This window comes from Salmo salar, chromosome 14, assembly GCF_965601325.2.
Source record: "Salmo salar chromosome 14, fSalSal1, whole genome shotgun sequence".
Taxonomy (NCBI): Eukaryota; Metazoa; Chordata; class Actinopteri; order Salmoniformes; family Salmonidae; genus Salmo; species Salmo salar.
Genome location: NC_138304.1, coordinates 83,712,627 through 83,726,083, shown reverse-complemented (window position 1 = coordinate 83,726,083; position 13,457 = coordinate 83,712,627). Strand labels below are relative to the sequence as shown.

The 13,457-nt window shown below is 43.0% G+C and overlaps 2 protein-coding genes across 2 annotated transcripts in view; both read left to right on the top strand.

The window, feature by feature from the left end:
* The window catches only part of LOC106570313 (thrombospondin type-1 domain-containing protein 7A), a 188,860-nt gene extending 183,807 nt beyond the window's left edge, over positions 1-5,053 (top strand). The window contains exon 28 of the mRNA XM_014142501.3: positions 2,423-5,053. Coding sequence (XP_013997976.3) covers positions 2,423-2,513 — 91 coding nt within the window. The 3' untranslated portion in view covers positions 2,514-5,053. The remainder of the gene's footprint in view (positions 1-2,422) is intronic.
* A 6,367-nt stretch (positions 5,054-11,420) lies between these two features.
* Positions 11,421-13,457, top strand: part of LOC106570312 (neurexophilin-1) — a 60,036-nt gene continuing 57,999 nt past the window's right edge. Inside the window, exon 1 of the mRNA XM_014142500.3 lies at positions 11,421-12,201. Coding sequence (XP_013997975.1) covers positions 12,148-12,201 — 54 coding nt within the window. The 5' untranslated portion in view covers positions 11,421-12,147. The remainder of the gene's footprint in view (positions 12,202-13,457) is intronic.

Here is a 13,457-nt window from a genome sequence, read left to right as displayed (position 1 = left end):
TTAAATGGTATCAAGAATATGCATATCCTTGCTTCAGGTCCTGAGCTACAGGCAGTTAGATTTGGGTATGTCATTTTAGGTGAATATTAAAAAAAAGGGTTTGATCCTTAAGTGGTTTTAAGGACATCTGCTCTTTCCATGTCATAGACTGACCATGTGAATCCGAGTGAAAGCTACAGTATTATCCCTCACTTGTTAATTCCACTTCAATCAGTGTAGGTGAAGGGGAGGAGACAGGTTAAATAATGATTTTTAAGCCTTCAGACAATTGAGACATGGATGGTGTATGTGTGCCATTCAGAGGGTGAATGGGCAAGACAAAAGATTTAAGTGCCTTTGAAAGGTTTATGGTAGTATGTGCCAAGCGCACCGGTTTGTGTCAAGAACGGCAGCGCTGCTGTGTTTTTCACACTCAACAGTTTCCCGTGTGTACCGATAATGCTCCACCACCCAAAGGACATCCAGCCAACTTGACACAACTGTGGGACGTATTGGAGTCAACATGGGCCAGCATCCCTCTGGAACGCTTTTGACACCTTGTAGAGTGCATTCTCGGACGAATTGAGGCTGTTCTGAGCGCAAAAGCGTGGGGTGCAACCCAATACTAGGAAGGTGTCCGTAATGTTTTGTGCACTCAGTGTATATCACTTCATGATCACATCTGCTTCATTTTTACCCATTCATTTTCATTTCAAATCATGTCATTATTTGTACTCTCGATTTTGCTTTTCTCTTTCCACCTCATCCGTTCATCCCTCTCCCCACCTTATCCGTTCATCCCCCCCTCCTCCGTGCACCATCAGTCGGAGTAGTACCCATCACTGTAACTGGAACCCTGACCGGTGCACTGATACGGTGGTCTGGAGAGGACAGAACGATCATACCATGGCTTATACGTGTCCTGACTGCCAGCATGAGGCACACGAACTAGAACAACAACGTCAATATCAAGAACAACAACCGCATCGGAATCATTGTCAAGATCAACAACAATTACAACAACAAAAACATAAATATCAGCAATATCATCAACAAAATCAAAATCAACAACAACCACCACCACAACAAAATCAACACTGTCAGCAACAACCATATAATCAACAACATCAATATCAACAAGAAGCACAACAGCATCAACAACAAAACCATCATAAACAACAGAATCACCAACAACAACCACAAGGCATTGAAACAGTCATAACTTAGAGGTCCTGACCTAACGGCGGCCCTCGCTGCAGTGTTCACACAAACTCCCCTACCCTCTGTCTTTCTCTCCTCCCCAAATCTGCTGTCACATGTGCCTGTCCGACCAACCACATGGAGCTATTGATGGAGGTGAGCAGGAAGTCATCCCCCCAGGTCCCTCTGTTAGACCTCTGACCCCTCTGTGCTCCTGGAGTTTGTTTAGTAGTCTTTAGAGCACCTCCATACTTAAACATACTTCTGTACAGAATCCATTTTAGGAAGTCCCTTGGTTATTTGTTGAAGGACTACATAATATGGATGCCGTATATTTCTGATTTCAGAGATGCAGAACATTGATCTCATAGTTACTCTATAAAACGACCAGCTTTCACTTTTAATAGCATACTGTCCTCTTGTGGCCAGATAGAAGAATCACTCATCACCTTTATTCAATGATCCCCTCACCATTCAAGCCTTTATTTGTTCCGTCCATTCTTCCCCATTCATCCCTGTGTTTTGTATGTGAAGTTGTGATGTGTGATATGTTAGAGCCCAGACATGCCATAGTGTTGTCATCATTATGCACCTATAGCTAACTGTCTACACTGTCTCTGTGTGCCATAGCCTAGTTTCCATTAAGGTGAGTGGGAACTGTTTGAGTGGGAACTGTTCTGGGCTGAAAAAAAGCTGCTTTCTGTACTGCGCTTGTACCCTCATCAGCTTCCTTTAGAGTTCAACCTCTCTCACATGTCTCAATATAAAAATGAATTACAGCAGGCGTTGAAATTTTCCATGAAGTGCTGTATTATCGACTGCACCATCACTTCAATGCTAGGACAAGGGCCACTGAAATGTGCTTCTGAAATGTTCCTTACTTACTAATGCTGTAACCAACAGATGTGTTGTTTTTCCTTCAATGACAGTGGCAGTGTAAGAACAGAGTCATTGGCAATTTCAATATTGCCTTTTGCATGATGGTAGAACTGACCGTCTACTAAACGCATGGCCTTCAGCAGAATGATGCACGCAGCTCTTTACACGAGGCAAACGGTTTGAAAAGATAGCAGAGCAAGCTCTATGTATCAGGTGGGGGTAACTTAGCCATGATATGGATACGTCCTCCATTATTATGATGTCTAGGCCTACATATTAGGGCTAGGGGTATCTAAATGTCCTCTTCAATAATTGAAATATGAAACATGTAATAACAATGTTTTCTGCCATTTTTCTTTCCTAGTAAAAAGCCAAAGAAACCCCAGAGAAGACAGATGTATAACAACCGGCTCAAGCCTCTGACCCTGGCCTATGACGGAGACGCTGACATGTAAACCTCCTAATCTACCTGTGGCAGAATCATTTTACACTGACGTCATGGAGGCTGTCGTCGTGGAAACAGTCAGATGGGTTGTCATGGAGACCCAACTTTGACCGTTCTTCTCAGGCTACCAGTGGGCGTGGCTTAAAATATCTGGAACTCTGGGAAGACTTACATTATGTCACTGATTTATCAATAACAAAAAAATAATAATAATAAGTCAGACAGAAATCGAACCATGTTTGTTCATTAGTAGCGTAGAATTTTCCTTCCTCAATATTTTTGATTTATTTAATTTTTGTATAATTTGTTTCACAAGAGCCTTCACAAACTCTATCTTCTTCTTAAGGAAGTCTGCCTTTGCTTATCTGCCATTTACTACTTTTTCTGTCAAATAAAAATGCCTTTTGAAACAAAGGTTGTTGGAGAGGGCCCTGAAAAAACACAATGATTTTTGCTGCAGAAGCATAAGTCCCTCCTTTACTACAGGTGCTCTGTTGAAAATGAAATGAGAAACACTCAACGCTTTTTTTATTTTTCCTGGAGAAAATCGCTGCCTCTCTATTTTTGTTCTGGACTGGATCCTTTTCCCTAGAAAATAAAACAAGAAGAAAGTGTCCTAATCTTGCAGAAATGCTGTCAACCTTTGTAGGAAATGTCTTTCTGCCTTTCCTTTTCTCTTCTGTTTTCAGGCGCAATATTGCACTATATTAGTGTAGCATGATATGTACTTATGTCTAGGAAGCTGCCTCTCTCAATACAAGATTATGTACAGTCTTGTGCTAGAAATGTAAAAAAGTAGACATTTTTTTCAAAAACAAAAACTCACCAATGTTTGTTAAGAATATTTTGCTTATTTTGCTTCTTGTATGTGATGATGATGATATGATGATATGATGATAGGACGGACGATGCCATGTAAATATTATTTATTTTGTGTGCACCACTTTACCTTTGTAGTATGTACAGCTGCATTTTACAGACATGGGTTCAAATAGTATCTGTTTTCAACTGCACTTAATTGAGCTTGCCTGGCGCAATGGAGCCATTGGAATAGTCCAAAAAGTGCAATCCCCACCCATCTGCCACTCCAGCCCAGGCTCAATTAAATGCTCAAAGTATTGGAAAGAAAACAAATACTGTTTGAACCCAGATCTGAACATGTCTCATTCTCTGCCTGACTGACTGACTTTACGTTTGTCTCCTGTTGGTTTCTCTGACTGTTGCTTTGAAGGCTTATTATGGTTAATCATTTTTTTTCCATTTAATTTATTATCTTAATTCAACATCTCAAAGTGCACTACAGGGAATCCGGAATCCGCATGGCAGAAAAATCACATTGCTCACACTATAAAGAAGCTAATTCAAAGAGCTGTTGAATGTTTGTTGAGAGAAACACAGCAGCAATTCTATTTGATGATGCTATTGAAAGGGTGTATTTTCACAGTGCAAGAGCAATGTGATTCATTTTCCCTACTGCGAGTTTGATTGAATCTGGTCTTAGTTGTTAAGACAGACAGAAGGGTGTGACTGGGTTTGTTCACGATGTCTTCTTTACCTTCTGTTACATCAGAAGAGAGAGGGTCCACTTTATATCTTGGTCTAATATCTACTGCTGTGTAACATCATCAATCCTAACTAGAACAGCCTACTTGTATCCAAACTACTTAGGCGTATTGCTATATACATATCATACGTGATCTCTCAATGCTGTTCATATTCAGTGTGGCTGTTACATCGGTTGAGAGATGAGTGTGACTACAATGTCTACAATAATCACTCACACACACTTATGCTTTGTTCTTTCTCCCTGCCTTGGTGCTATTCTATGTGTTATGTATTGCAAAAGCTAGATAGAATGTAGCCTAGGTAGCCACAATAACACCCCAAGGAATTCCAAGGAACAAATGCATCAAGGTCCTAGATGTAGCTAAAGCTTCTCATGCTAATGATGCAATGACATATCCGAAGAGTCAGAGTCCTCTGTCTGAAAACAGGTTATATGCATAATATTGGCTGTGGCGGACTAGCAGTTGGTAGTGCAGACTGTTTACTCAATGGTATAGATGGACAAACCTCATGTAAAGTAAATGAATCAGTTACAACCATTCTATTACCCAGAAAACAAAGAGGGTATTGAATTGTGGTGGTAGAGAGAGATGGACATACAGACGGACAGACACATCGTTGATCATTTTGAGGAGTCTGTTGCCAGCTGGTCAAAGGAATGTTCACTTTTTTAAATGAGTTGTAAATAAATGACTGCATAATGTTTTTATTTAATAATTATTTATGTATTATATATAAATATGTTCATTTCTTTTTTTATTGCGCAGTGTTAAGTAAAAACCTCTCGAAGTGTGTGTGTGTGTGTGTGCGTGCGTGCGTGTGTGTGTGCATGTGTGTTTCTGCCTATGTGTGTGTAACGTTAATGATCTTTGCTAAAGCGATACTGATGATTACCTTGTTAAAACAAAGTCGCAGAGCTCTGTCCTTTTCCTACAGGTTGTTTATATGTATCTGACCAATTGCTGATAATAAATAAGAAAAACAAAATAATTGTGTCATTAGCCTCCATGACAAGGCTCTCATCATGCAGTATGCACCCGTATTAAAAAACAAATATGTTGTAATATCAGTCTACACCGCTAGATGGCGCTAGAACACTATTTAAGATGTCATTCTGACCATTCCCTCCAGCTAGGTCTTTGAAAATATATGTCTCCCCTCTTCCAGTGCAGAAGAAAATATAGATATAGAAACAGTCCCTGAAGACGGCAGAATCTGTGAGAAACTCAGACCCAGGACACACGTAGGTCAGAAAGAGCTATCCACACAGACGTCAGAGGACAGAAAGGGCTTTAGTGAAGTCTGAGGAACTGGACCTATTCCACTGTACATTTAAAATCACAGTCTCTCTGGCCTGAGCGATAGTGTGAAGATGTTTCTTCATCTTTAAGAGTCTAAGCTGGGGGGGATTGTTTGAAAATGATCATGCCAAGGTTCATTTTGCTTTTTGCTTTTGAAATTTAGGACCCCTTTAGGTAGATATAAAAAATATATATAAAAAATATTAAATAAAACATTGAATTTGGCCTTACTGCTATTAGCCCATAGAAACGCATTTCATAACAGATACATACATGGAAAAACTGTTTTTTTAACTGCTACCAGGGTACCTTCAGATTAATCTTGTGGAGCTTGTGGGCATCCTAGAGCAAAACAACAGACACGTATGTGTTCGTGAGAGTCTCACCTTTCCATATTGGTGTGTAGACAAAACTGTTCGGATGCAACAGACGTTTTCGTGAGAATACCGATTTTCGGGATGTCTTGTGGTCTGACCAACACCGTTGTAGTTCAGTCACCTTCCAGGTCACCATTGGTGGATGAGGTGGATTGAGGTGCAGCTCATGCAACAAAACTAAACATATCTCTAGTTTAAACAGACAGATTTTGACGGGGATTACTTAATCATCTTTGTTCCTAGGTGGAACATAAAGCTTCCATGAGAGAGCACCACTGCTACCGATTTTATGCCTTTTTGGGAATGGTTTTCCAGGCTAGTCATGACAGGATTGTGCTTTACATTTACAGGTCATTCCTAGGTAATAGTCTTGTAGATGTTGTTTCTATGTTGTTTCAATGTAAATTCTAGATCATTTAGTAAGTGTCCCTAATAGCAGCCTATTCCTTGTTTAGTGCATTATATTTGACCAGGCCCTGGTTTACATTAAATTACATTCCTCCACTGAATCAGTTGATTGTCCTCTCCTCTGCTTGTTAAAGTCATGTTTCGGTCTTAATCAAGCTTAATCAACCAGAGTCATCACACTGTCACAACTGTAATCATTGATCAGGGAGACTAACCACAGTCCGTCTGTGTGGCCTTGGTACTACCGTCCATTCAGCTCCTCTCATGATCATGTCTCCATCTCTGTGTGTGTGTGCATGCTCCTTAATCAACTTAATCAATTAACTTCTGTTGTGAAACCACTTCTTGTTTCGACCTCTGAGTTATCAAGATCCAGGAAAATTTGATGAGGACAGAGAGGAAATTTAAAGCACTTGATCATTTGGGCTTATCTCTCTCTCTCTCTCTCTCTCTCTCTCTCTCTCTCTCTCTCTCTCTCTCTCTCTCTCTCTCTCTCTCTCTCTCTCTCTCTCTCTCTCTCTCTCTGTCTTTCTCTCCCTCTCTCTGCTTCATAGATGACAAATCAAAATTTAATTTTATTTGTCACATGCGCCAAATACCGAGACCTTACCGTGAAATGCTTACTTACAAGTCCTTAACCAACAATGCAGTTGAAGAAATAGAGTAAAGAAAATATTTACGAAATAAACTTAATGTAAAAAATGTAATCAAAAGTAACACTATAAAATAACAATAGTAGACACTATATACAGGTGGTAGCGGTACCGAGTCAATGTGCGGGGGTACAGGTTAGAGGTCATTTGTACATCTAGGTAGGGGTAGAGTGACTATGCATAGATAATAAACAGTAAGCAGCAGCAGTGTAAAAGCAAACCGGGGGGGGGGGGGGGGGGGGGGCGTGCGGTAGTAGAGAGAACAGTCTATGACTTGGTTGACTGGAGTCTTTGACAATTTTTTGGTCTTTCCTCTGACACCACCTAGCATATAGGTTCTGGATGGCAGGAAGCTGGGCCGTACGCACTACCCTCTGTAGCGCCTTACGGTCGGATGCCGAGCAGTTGCCATACCAGGCTGTGATGCAACCGGTCAGGATGCTCTCAATAGCGCAGCTGTAGAACTTTTTGAGGATCTGGGGACCCATGCCAAATCTTTTCAGTCTCCTGAGGGGGAAAAGGTGTTGACGTGCCCTATTCACGACTGTCTTGGCGTGTATGGACCATGATAGTTTGAAACTCTCGATCCGCTCCACTACAGCGCCGTCGATGTTAATGGGTCCTGTTCGGCCCTCCTTTTCCTGTAGTCCACAATCAGCTCCTGTCACGCCCTGACCATAGAGAGCCCTTGGTTCTCTATGGTGTAGTAGGTCAGGGCGTGACAAGGGGGTGATCTAGTATGTCTATTTCTATGTTGGTGCTAATATGGTTCCCAATTAGAGGCAGCTGTTTATCGTTGCCTCTGAGTGGGGAACATATTTCGGTAGCTATTTCCCCACCTGTGTTTTGTGGGATATTGATTGTTTGTTAGTGTGTTTGAGCACTACGTCCTCACGGTCTTTGTAAGTTTTGTTATTTTGTTTTGTTAGTTTCACTTAAATAAATATGTGAAACTATACTCACGCTGCGCCTTGGTCCGATCATTTTCAAGAACGTGACAGCTCCTTTGTCTTGCTCACGTTGAGGGAGACGTTGTTGTCCTGGCCCCACACTGGCAGGTCTCTGATGTCCTCCCTATAGGCTGTCTTATCGTTGTCAGGCCGACCACTGTTGTGTCATCAGCAAACTTAATGATGGTGTTGGAGCCGTGCTTGGCCACGCAGTCGTGGGTAAACAGGGAGTACAGGAGGGGACTAAGCATGCACCCCTGAGGGGCCCCCGTGTTGTGGATCAGTGTGGCAGATGTGTTGTTGCCTACCCTTACCACCTGGAGGCGGCCTGTGAGGAAGTCCAGGGTCCAGTTGCAGAGGGAGGTGTTTAGTCCCAGGTTCCTTAGCTTAGTGATGAGCTTTGAGGGTACTACGGTGTTCAACGCTGAGCTGTAGTCAATGAACAGCATTCTCACATAGGTGTTCCTTTTGTCCAGGTGGGAAAGAGCAGTGTGAAGTGCGGTAGAGATTGCGTCATCTGTGGATCTTTTGGGGCGGTATGCGAATTGGAGTGGATCTAAGGTTTTTGTGATGATGGTGTTGATGTGAGCCATGACCAGCCTTTTAAAGCACTTCATGGCTACCGACATGAGTGCCACAGGGCGTTGGTCATTTCGGCAGATTACCTTCGCTTTCTTGGGCACAGGGACTATGGTGGTCTGCTTGAAATATTTAGGTATTACAGACTCAGTCAGGGAGAGGTTGAAAATGTCAGTGAAGATACTTGCCAGTTGGTTCCAGGAAAGTTCTGTATGTCTGCCCGAGGCCTGGAGATGAATGCCTGGCATCACTTTAAATCTCCAACAGACTAAACCATGTACTAGCTAAGTACTAGCTAAGTACTAGATAAGTACTAGCTGAATTGTCTGTGTCTGTTTTTAAAGACATCAGTGATGTAACCAGTAGAGAGGCCACTGCCAGATGCTCCTGCTGACGATGTCTGGAAGATAAATAGCCTGGACTGACAAACTTTGGGGAGCAGAATTTAGCTCCTCGTCTGTCTTTTGTCAGCTGAGAACCTTTTATTTCCCATTTTTGTAAACGCTTAAACTAGAAACATTTCCCTAATTGTCCCACTTCTCCCTTAATTTAGAGTGCATCTGCAAGACTTCATCCACAGAATGACAAGCATTCAAACATAGTTCTTCCTCTTCCATTTCTCCTCTTGTCTTTCTCCTCTGGCTCCAAGAGCCTGCAGGCTGCAGTCAGTCAGACACACACACACACAGTAACACACAGTGGGTCTAATTGTGATGAGGAGGAAGTACTCGATGGTGATGGCTGCCAGCTGCATCCTGTGACCGTCATTCTGATCCCGCATTTGTCTCTGTCATCTCCAAGATCCCTCCGTCCGTCCGCCTGCCGCCTGCACGTTCCCGCCCGCCTGACCGCACATCCACATAAAATACATTGGCAGCCTCCACCACAAGCTCCAGGAAGTCCGCGCTTTGTACCCACACATGGCATATCGATGTGCCCACCCTCCCACCATAACAACCCACCAGGCACTCTCCCACTACCCACCACCCATCCATTCTGGTCAGGGGTAAAACTCATGTTAGACTTGTCTGTCCATCTCTGGGTGTCTAGTCAGAGCGGAGTAGAGTGGGCACTTCAGATGCCAGCTGGCTGGCAGGATGGCATAGACATAGCAGCCACAGATCCCTGCCACAACCACATCATGGTTAGGCCTGAAGCTAAGGGGCCTGCTCCCCTCTCCTCTGCTCCCAACATCTGCCCTGACGATCGGGCAACGAGCCATGCCAGCTGGGCATATTCATGATACCGGACGGATCAGGCTCGGCCTCCTATACGTACTGCCAACGTCACTCAGCTCATTCCACAGCCCCCTTCTTTTCTCTCCCTCTCCCCTTCATTAGTCCTCTTTCCATTCCCTTCCCCTTCCTTTCTCCCCGTCCCTGTCCCCACCCTCCATCCTGGGTAGGACTATTAGGGAAGTGACTAGTTTGTAATTCGTTGCCCGTTGCTCTGCACTGCAGTGAATGGGCACCAAAGGTGTGCCAGGGAAAATTAGCACCACCTCCTGATTACCCCTTTAACCTTTAGGGTGTCTCTTGGAGTGAGAGAGCGAAAGAGAAGTGTGTGTGGGGGGGGGGGGGGGGTGATCAGGAGGAAGAGAAAGTTGCTGCTCAGTGTTTAGTTAACAAAGTGCCTTTCAATGGATTCTCTCTCTCATATCTCTGATGTTGCAAAAATGACTAGTTCAGTTGTAACTCCTCAACATGATACAAGCATTTCACTACACTCGCATTAACATCTGCTAACCATGTGTATGTGACAAATAAAATGTGATTTGATTTGATGCTCTGTAATGCTGTTTTGCCCTTGAGAATCCTTGAGCCCGACATTATTCTCTTTTAGGCTCTGAAACATGGCAGAGCGACTATTGCCAAGGACCTGGCGAAGGTCCTATGCGTTGTGTATTTGTGCGTGTCAATAAATCACATCGGGAGCATATGCTGCATATTATCCTCCAAGAAAACATTGGCCAATTTCCCATTTTTTTTATTCCACTTCACTTCTTGATGAATCGCTAGTATTGAAACCTCAAACCTGGGTCTGCATATATTAAGCTTTTTAGAGTCCACATGAGTAGTCATATTCATTGTGATCTAAAAGGTAAGAACTGATCCTAAACCAGCACTTTCGTCGCTTGATAGGGCCTCTGGTTCTTGGGCACCAGTCCTGTACTTCAAAAATGAGGGGTATCAAGGTAGCAGCAGACCCCAGGCTGGGATTCAGCATCATGGCAGGCCTCTTAAGATTTATCCGCCTGGGTCTGGTGCTGCTGCAGCTGTTGTGAAGGCTAGTCTCTCTCCCTCTCTTTCTCTCTCCTGTGAAGGCTCCCTAAGCCATTCAGAACAGGAATCCATCAGGCCCAGGGGTGAGTTATAGTGACAGTAGCAGACCACCACAATGTTATAGCACTGAGAGGACCACAGATTTATTCAACCAGAACTACCCTCCCTGTCTTTTCCTCTCCTCTCTTCCCCTCCTCTTTTTCTTCTTCTCCAGGATGGCATTTGAAAGGAAGCAGAGGGGGGCTATCTATCTATACTGCCTGCAACAAACACACACTCAACATGTGGTGCATGCTCCTTTAACCTTGTGCTCTGACAGTGCGTTTACGTATAGTTTGATACCGCACAATGATAGCAACACGCACATGCATGTGCACCTAGACATGAATTGACTTTGCACTTGTGGTAGTCAAGATGTGGACCATCCACATAATAAGACCACATGTTCTAAGGGTCCCTCAAGTAGCCTACTTCTTTGGCCCTGTCTTCTCCTTGAGTGACTTCAAAGTGTTCTGCTTAACTCTTCCCAGGTCTTGAACATCCTCAATAAGGCTACATTTAGCACTTCTGTCAATGTAGGCTAATCTTTCACAGGCTAAATTGAATTATATGGTTTAGACCGTTACTAAATATACAGTAGGTCAATTTTTGTATGCATTAGCATTTGGTTAGCCAAAATTCTGCACATAACCAATAGCCTATGAGAAAACAATGTCATTGTCCAGCTGTGCTGGTTTATATCGCAGTGATCTGTTCATACATAGTGAGGGAGGGAGCTTGTGCTATAGCCTAGTGAGTTTGTTTGTCCTGGAGTCATACTGTATACGCACTGTGGCTCTCTGTGAATGTCGGCTCGTTTATCTCTATCAACCAACCCCACCACTCTACCGCACGTCAGTAAATGAAAAGCTTTTCCGTCGAGCTTTAGTGGCTGTTTTAAAGACTACTCTGTGATCCTTGCGTCTCGGACCAATCTCGCCCCGTTTTTTAATATTTCACTCGTTCCTCTCCTCCCCTCCCTCATCTTCTCTCTCTCATATTATGTGTGGACAGAGCGACGGTGTTTCTCTCAGCCCGGATGTGTTGTAGACACGCGTTTTCCAGAGGTGCGGTTATAAAGCGTCCGTTATTTATCCGACTCTACTTTTAACTGTTCTCCCTTTCAGTAAGGAACTGCTAGGCGAGCCTCACGCGCACGGCAGGCAGCAAGACAATCAAATCAAGGACTGATCCCTTATGTTTGCTCTGAATCGCATTTTCATCTTTCATTGAACTATGACATTGCTTCAGCCCTGCTCTCTGGATTAATTCCTATGTAATCGTTGTTTGTCCCCCCCCCATCTCGTCCAATATCTGTCTCCAAGTGTAGGCTAAGCTTGTTCAGTGGTCATGGGGTGTATAATTTCATTTTTATCTAGGCTGGTGAGGGTCTTGACGGTTGTGTAAAAGCGGATACCCCGTGGATTTATGGTCTTCACAGACAAAGAGCCAGCGAAGGGAAACTAGTGGAAGTTTGAGACCAGGAAGAATGCAGGCGACGTGTTGGTGTGCGGTGTTACTCCTGACGCCAGCGGTTTACCTGGTGAGTAGTGGTTTTGTTTGTGTTTATAAATACTTTGTCGTTTCATTGTTGTCTCGGTGTTTTGTGGTCTTTCAATTACACATTTTACTAAAATCTCATGTGTAAAAACGATTTCTTATGAAATGCACCTCACTGACAGAACTATTGAAGCCAACTCTTCACTTCAGGGGCATGTCCTTAAAACATTCCGTCGTCCTGTATCGGGGTATTGGGAGGAAATACAACTTTTTAAATTCCACATCATCATGACTGAGACATGGCGGAGCGTGAGTTTTAAAAACAGACTATTTAACAATTACTGTATGCGTTTATATTTGATCACTGTGGTCTATGGTCCAATTAACTAATTAGTCCAATTAATTTTCAAAATGAATATGTTTGGTTATAAGACTAAATAATTATTTAATATTTGACTGATAATTTTTTTAAACACGTGTCAAAGAAATAACACATTTAAAGTGTCAAATTAAAACATTGTTTCCCGCACACTAGCTGAAAACGGACACGATTGTGCTGCAGTTCCAACAAACCGTCTCATGGGGGCGTCATAGCGAACCAAAAACGACCGGCAGGTGCGTCTGAAGGCTACACGTCAACCTGAAGGATCCTTTCAAATTCTCCGTTTCTCCTTTTGATTTTGGCAGTAAGGATTTTTCCTTTCAGTCCGCCACATGAAAAATGATCCCAGTCATAGCAGTTATAATACACACAACATGGAGGAGAGTTGTTTGTTGCGTGGCCCGGACAACCCAGCTCCATCTTGCTGATCTCAAAGCGAGCATAATGTGATAACATTTAACTTATGCTAGGACATTGAGTGGAAAGAAAACACTTGTTTCTCATGCACCAAAGTTTTGTTCAAAAGTAACAGGAAGACTCTCTGATATATATAAAAAAAGCATGCCACTTAAATATTTCAAATAAAGTCACTTTCCAAGTAGGCTATATTATAATTTGCAAAAAATAAAATGAACGCACACGCTTTCGTGTGAGTTCTGCAGACACCTTGAGGAGAGTAGCCTAATGCCTTCACACAAAATGTTGCCTAAGCTTCTGTTCCCTATCCCTAACCCAGATAACTTGGCACTAAGACTAGCGGATGCCACATCATACACCTAAATGAATCCGCCTTTGATTCTTACTGGAATTGAGCGGGGATTCTCTCCCTTCACTCACTCAGTTTCTCTACGCAACTCAAAATACATGTTTATTCCTTTAAGAGGCTATTGGTATCAGGTGTTAAAAAGAGGCTACTG